The 7,434-nt window shown below is 45.2% G+C and overlaps 1 protein-coding gene across 14 annotated transcripts in view; it reads left to right on the top strand.

The window, feature by feature from the left end:
* Nucleotides 1–307: 307 nt before the first annotated feature.
* scrib (scribble planar cell polarity protein) overlaps nucleotides 308–7,434 on the top strand; it is a 107,517-nt gene continuing 100,390 nt past the window's right edge. For all 14 annotated transcript variants that reach the window (XM_023972721.2, XM_023972709.2, XM_023972722.2 and 11 more), the window contains exon 1: nucleotides 308–1,564. In XM_023972721.2, the coding sequence (XP_023828489.1) occupies nucleotides 1,406–1,564 (159 nt within the window). In that variant the 5' untranslated portion in view covers nucleotides 308–1,405. The remainder of the gene's footprint in view (nucleotides 1,565–7,434) is intronic.

Here is a 7,434-nt window from a genome sequence, read left to right as displayed (position 1 = left end):
CCTGTGTATGTGTGTTCGCACTGGCGTATGCAGTCATACCCGCGTGGAGGGCGGTAGTTGTCCTCCAAAAAACAAGAATCCARAATTATAAAAAATAATGCAATATTATCTCTAGTTGGATGTCTATTACTATGAAGTAAATGTTGAGTATGCACTTGGTAGACATGTGTGCGCCATGAGATGAGCGGCGTAGAAAGTGCGTCTTTGCACCTTTGGGAGGTGTCAGTTGAAAGGGGGTGTAAATCATGCACACCCAGCCACAACAACAATAAGGAGGAGCCACTGGGCGGAGCTGGAAGGTCGTGGTTAGCACTCCCCACCACATTTTTACAACAGCACCACACACCCGGCCGGAGAGTGAGGAAACTCCCCAGCGGAGTATTTAACTACAGAGGTTTCCTTCAGACCGGTATTTGGTCAAATAGCGTATGTTTGTTCGCTAAATGAAGACTGAGACAAAAGCCCGAAGACCCACACAGGTTGCCCGCATCCCCCCAGACTCCTGCGTGGCCCTCCAGACGAGCGCAGCTTGCCACAAAGCGGCGGTACCTCCGGTTTAGTGAACATAATCCTGTTGCTGATATTGTGGGTTCAACATTTGTTGGTTTAAACGCTTCATATGACTTCTGGTTATTATTTTCAGTGCAAATAGTTATTGAATGACTGCCAATTGTCGGTTTTGAATTCCTAAGGTCGTTATATTGCAGTTTGTTTCCGTAGCCTAAAGAGGCACGAGAGATCACAAAGGTGGCTAATGTTAGCGACTAGCTCGCGACACAAACGAGTTCCATCTCCATACGTAACTTCGAAAGGTCGTTCGGTGTGCTTACACGGGACTATTCGCATTAAGCAGCAGAACACACATTTGTAACGGGGAGCCAAATACTATTTGCCTAGTTAGTTGGCTATCTTGCTGGACAGGCCAGCTTCCTTGTATCAAATAACAAATGGGCTAGTGTTAGCTAACGCTGACTGAGCTGCATTTAATATTGTCGCACAAGTAAGGAAATGAAGACGTTCATTTAATTTAGTAGTTTTTTTAGATTATCAGTATGATGGCATTTMAATGAGAATTGACTTTAAGCTAACAATCAAGGAAGATAACTTTAGCTATTATATTTGTATGTATCAATCACATTTTAGTTTGATTTGAGTCGCTGAGAGCCAACGAAAAGGACTGGAGTTGGGATATCAATTGACGATCGGAATTAATTCTGTCCCTGGTTTTAACCGGATTTTTGGCCTCTTTGGATCGACGTGGGAGCAGCGGGATTTCGACGTCCACTCTTYTCTGTCACTGTCGATATTTTTTCCTCTCCCTCCTCCCCCACAACCGTTCCCCGTTTCTTTCTCCGATGCGGATTGTTGAGTAGCACCGGCAACCAAATCAATACGGCAGCCGGACATGCTGAAGTGTATCCCTTTGTGGCGCTGTAACCGCCACGTCGAGTCSGTGGACAAGCGACATTGTAATTTGCAAAATGTCCCCGACGAGATATTRCGCTACAGCCGCAGTCTGGAAGAGCTTCTCCTCGACGCCAACCAACTCAGAGATTTACCCAAGGTAAGCAACCAGTGGTTATAATTAAGCACACATTGTGGCCTATATTGGCCGTCCAAATCATTATCATGCACGGTCAAATCAAGGCAAGCAACCATGAGAAACTCCCYAGGGACAGGTGGCTGATGTTTTGATTGTCTGTCTGTCACGCATCTGTAAACATGTGTTAACTTCATCAGTATTTAATCAATTGAGCATAGTAATTAACTAATACAGGAAGAACATTGTTTATTTGGAAAGTGGTTTAAATGTCAATAGTTCATATTCCAAACACTGTCTTGGGTGAATGTTGTAGCTACTTTAATATTCTGGGGGGTTATGACTGTGTACACCAAGGTATGATGTTACCTGTATGTCCTATTCTTGCATTGGATAACCATTGACAATGGGAATCAAAGCAACTGGGGTAGGAGGCTGCCTGCTCTCTGTTCAGATYAACACTGATGACAGCAGGGAGTAGGAATCAGAGGAGAAATGGGCCTCTTTCTGCCTTTGGATGCTTGCTGTTGGAGTCACAGGCAGAGGAGGCTCATGCTGCAGTGGAGTGGGCGTGCTGCATGATATCAAATGTGTAGACGGACTCAGCAGATGAAAGGAGCTGGCTGGCACCTCACTATGTTGCCTGCAATAACTGCATGATCCAGTGGGATTGGAAACGGCCAGTYCTATCTGGAATCCTTGGGATGTCCTTACCCTAAACCCTTGCCATAGCCCTAATCATTTTACATTTCAACTTCAATGGGGTAGGGACGTCCTAAGGAATCCGGTTAGCATGGACCGATTGGTAACAGAGGGAGGAGGCTTTTGTGTAATGAGTCTCCCTCCTCCACCCACCCACACTCCTCCTACATGAAAAATCACCAAGGCTTTGCTTGCATGTCCCTTGTTTATTTTAGGGGAGCTGGATGGTTATCTGGCCATGCAACATACTCATTTACACCAGAGCACTGGGGCGGAACAAATTGCCTGACTCTCGTCTCAATTTGCAGATGTGTTCATTGTCCTGCTCCAGTATAAGGGAATGGCTGTGGAAGATAATGGCGCTCAAGACTTAATACTAATTATAATACGTTTAAGTTGTAAAGRGCATTTATCAGACCCAAGTCACACCAAAAAATAAATACAATCCAGAACACAGGCAACAATCAAAGCTATATACAGATGTCGCCAGATCCAGGGGACATGAGAACAGAATTAGGTCTTTGAAAGCTTTTCTGAACAGCATGGTCTTGAGCTGGAGGACACTCTGCAGCCCTAATAGTGTCTGGAACACAGGAGGTTGGTGGCACCTTAATTGGGGAGGACAGGCATGTGGTAATGGCTGGAGCGGAATGGGTGGAAAGGTATCAACATCAAACACATGGCTCCCATGCCATTCCATTTATTCTGTTCCAGCCATTATTATGAGCCCCCCACCAGCAGTCTCCACTGGTCTGGAAGTGCGTTCTGGAGCCCTGCAACTGAAAGCCCTGTCACCCATAGGTTTTAGTGTGCTGCGGAGCTGGTGAAGTGAGACAGACCTGGACGAGCGACGAGTGAGTGAGATGTGCTGCTGCCATGGGGATAACAACTGCCCCCTCTCATTGAAACMACAGAAATTCAAGGCCAACCGTGGTACTGCAGGCATTGTTTGCAGAAAACAGGATCCCCCATTATAGTGAATGGGGAAATGTCAATCTTTGCTTCTAATACACCAGATGCATGTCCTTGAAACAATTTATTTTAAAATCGCACACAGAAGAAGTTCTAAGGATTATMTAGTTGCTAATGGCAGCTTGCAGAACCCCGGTCGGCCTTCAACTTGAGTTACTCAATGAGAGGGGGTATCACTGGGCGCTTGCAACGACACTCCCTGGAGTAGCTCAAACTTCACATGTTATGTCTCCACGAGACGCCATCTTAATCGACTTCKTTTGGCTTCAATGCACTARTGAGTCTTCACAGGAATGAATGGTAATCTTGTGATCGACGGCTTTGCCCATTCTTTTTAGTCATTGGGTTCTGCTCAGAAGTTCTGAGTCAGGCTCTCAGACATGGCTAATGTTGTACATTGGTGGTGAGGAGAGTAGCAAGTTGCGCAGGCACCAGTAGTGTCTGTGTCCACAATCCCAGGTCATAAGGAGCTACAGTTAGACAACAGAAGAATGCAAAATCCCTAGCAAGAGTTTGAACACCATTGTAAGTAGTTACTTGTAAATAGTCACTTGTAGGCCTAAGTTGTAGACCATTCTGTTGAGCCCACTTGAGTCGTGCTCTGAGTCCCAGGCCATTCTGTTCAGCTATGATTTTACTGGATTGTGRTTACAATCTGGTTTGTCACCCTAGACCTTAGTCTTCGTGTCTCTCACATGTTGTCTTTTAGTTTGTACCCAGACGTAATGTTGACGAGAGAGCGTGTGTGTGGTTGTTTGTGCCGACTTCGCCAATGGACGACTGTTACGAAACATGTGGTTATGTTCACTGGAGGAGGGACTAAGACGGATAAGGAGGGAGTTGTTTAGGGGAGCAGCTCAGTATAGCTCTAAGACTCACAAAAGCACACACAGACATCCAGTTGTTTAATATTTAATCTGGCTGCTAGTTAGGCTAGATGCAGACTGGGGTTTCCTGACACAGATCGAAGCTGCWGGGGGAGGCTGTACCCAAGGGTGCATTGCCTGGCCTGCTTGACTCAGCCCAGCCACRATGAGCCTGGTGGTGCAGGAGGCCGTGAGGCTGGCAGAAGGCATATAATCAGGGCCGCTAACGCACACCAATAGACCCCTGTTCACAGCGCTMGCTTAAGCCGAGAGACAAATATGGTGTGACAGAACAGCTCTAGCGCATGTCTGTAGRCGTGTTGCGTGCAGACACAAAGCATATGGTCCTCTTGCCTGCAGTCCTAGGAGGGCTTCGGCGAGAGGGGGCCATCAAAGGTCCATGCAGGGTCATGAATGTGGAGAGAACCCAMCAATAAAAGAACGCTCTAATATAAAATGATCGCCTGTTCTCATTTGGGCTCCTTGTCCTGCGACGACAGCTATTTATGGCATTTCTAGCTCCCTACAGCGCCAATGTTTTTTGTTAACAAATGGACAGTAGGACTGGCCCTTCTGGGGCGTATTTTGCCCATGGTGCCTGGCGTGCTTGTTATTCAGATGTCTCAAAAATAATAATCAGGGCATATCAGCATCTAGTAACTTCTTTTAGGCTTAATCAGGAAACGTCCCCTCTGTGGTTATTCCCTTCCAAAAAGGTCTGTATTAATTGGTCAATTTCCTGGTGAACAAGCAAACCATTAGGCAACAGCAGTTCTAATGGTTTCCATGTTATGGTTTCTAATGGTAAATGTCCCTAACACACACGATACATATTGAGTTTTCTAATCGTTTTATTGAAAAACACAACGGCCGTGCGGCTTGTCACATTTTATTCACTAGCCCAATTCTCCATCTCACTTTTGGGCTTGTAGGAATAGTCTTAATATGAGAATTGCACCMTATGGATAGCCCTCACAGAGTTGTCATTTGACTATTCAATGTGAGTTGGGCTAAAGCGTTAGGTTGCTAAGAGAGGGCAAACTGAATTGCGTTCATTGAGGACTGGCTTAACTTGTGAGAATGACAGCATAATTTATTTTTAAMCATGAGTAAATGTCATTTGTTTTCTACCCAAAGTTGCAAAGATAATGTTGTGTTCCATTTAATAAACAGCAACATTTTATAAAAGGTTGTGGAAGTAGCAATACTCCATACTACAGACATAGAGAACAGATACTGTYTGCTGGTTGTATATTGTGTACTGCAGCGGGATTTTTTAACCTTTTCTTGGATTCCTCATGCGTTACTCAATGGTAGGAATACGTTTTGTTCAAATGATCYGATGTAGGGTGCTATATTTATTTAATATTATGTCAAGCCTATAAATTAAAGGGCCAGTTTGGATCAAATTTATTTATTTAGCCCTTCTTACATCAGCTGATTTCTCAAAGTGCTGTACAGAAACCCAGCCTAAAATGGATGCAGTCAATTAGCTTAATTTCTCAGATCAAATTAAATTGCAGTCATTGTAAATAATAATTTGTTCTTAAAGGACTTGCCTAGTTAATTAAAGGTTCAATAAAAATGACTTGGACCGACTCGGTCTTCTCCGTCTAATGCGCCACCATGTGTGCCAGATGTCATTGACAATAATTGTCTCACACCYCCTTCAAAGTTTCACTGTGGAGAGCAGTGGGCTGCAGGGTGGCCTAAGGCCATCACCACTACATGGACCCAATATCTGTACCGAAGTCTGCTTGAGCAATGCTCAATGACACCTGGCACACACAACCCATGAGGCATTCATTTTCGCCATACAGTCAAGAAGGTAAATTTGATGTATGCGATGAAGGCAAATTAGTACTATAATGGGGGTTGGGCTGGGGGGTGTAGAGGGATGGATTTGCTTTATAGGGTTTGGGGAGGGGGGATTTAAGTGTGAACAGATGGCGAGTCAGATGCTCTGACAGGGTCTTAGGTTCACTGCGGTTTACTTGAGCTCCACCTGGCGACCCTGGCTTATGTGTGCTGTATTGCTTTTATCTGGTTAGCCTTGCATGGTAAAAAAGTACATACAAATGTTTTATTGTCCCATACATCGGATAGGTGCAGTGAAATGTGTAGGTTTTACATGGTCAGCAATAGTAGCACGGTGCACCTGGAGCAAATGAGGGTTAAGAGCTTTGGTCAAGGGTACGTRGACAGATTTTTCACTGTCGGCTTGGGTATTCAACTTTTCTGTTGTGGGCTGTGGGACTCATTTTGTCGACTGGCTCCGGTCCAGGTTGTTTTTCCCTATACGTTTGTTTCCTTTAGAAATATTACTGAGCCGTTGTATTGCACTGGAAGAACGAAATTGCGTGCTTGGGACAAGTTGTGCAGCTCAAACAGAACCAGCTTACCTGTAAGGCTGGCCAAAAAAAGAAGCCTGCCTCCATTGAACTCTACTTCTGTACTACTATACAGAACAGAACCCAAAAGGACCCTTGGAGAGAGCAAGCGGTCAGGAATTTCCCCTCACGCCCATATGTTCTGAGCTCTTAACATCAAGCTCGGTTTTCTCATAACGCAATGCCTAATCCTCGCTATTCCTTAATGCGTCTTTTGTGTTGCTGCTAAGTAGGGTTCCTCGGTGGTTTTCACAAATACCACTGCCTCGTAATGCCAGTGACAAAAACACYGAGGAGTGCTGAAACGGACTAATTTCAATGTCCACCAAGTGTGTCTCTGAGAAGCAGAGGGCTACGTCATTCTCTCCTAGATCTGTAAATGACTAGAGAAGGATCGCTCATGGATCAAGGTCCTTGTTGGGAAAAGCTTTATCTGCGGTTCCCTCTTGCMCCAGCGAAGCATTTCGTGAATGCGCCGGCCCAGGCACTTGTGAGGAAATGGATGTGGGCGCATCCCAGCCCACTCTGGAGGATCAAGTTGAGGAGACCGGTGGAAGTATCTTTTAACAGTCTTGAAGTCTTGTGACAGGTTACATAGTAGCCCATTCAGCCTCTCCTGACACCCTCTACCTAGCCACTCATATCCAATATCACGGCCGTTTGTCCCAGCACTCTATGTTCTGTCCTGCCCTTGGCTTGGCATTTTACACTCAAAACACACCAGTCAGAAACAGACATTTGCACAAATCGAAGGTTGGCGGCAGAACAGGGCAGGCCTTCAGTAAAGCACACGAGGACATAGTATTTTTGTCTTTTTTAGGAAGAAAMGCAAGGCCACTGTCAAAAGCATCTCCCAATAACCTTGATAAACTTMTCAGTAACTTGGCCCAGTGGCCCCCGTCAGAATTTACAGCTACACTTGCAGCTGCACTTTTTCAGTTCCCTGCTTTTCTAGTTTGAAACA

The sequence above is a fragment of the Salvelinus sp. IW2-2015 genome, linkage group LG27 (genome assembly GCF_002910315.2).
Source record: "Salvelinus sp. IW2-2015 linkage group LG27, ASM291031v2, whole genome shotgun sequence".
NCBI lineage: Eukaryota > Metazoa > Chordata > Actinopteri > Salmoniformes > Salmonidae > Salvelinus > Salvelinus sp. IW2-2015.
This window is presented reverse-complemented; position numbering and strand designations above follow the sequence as displayed.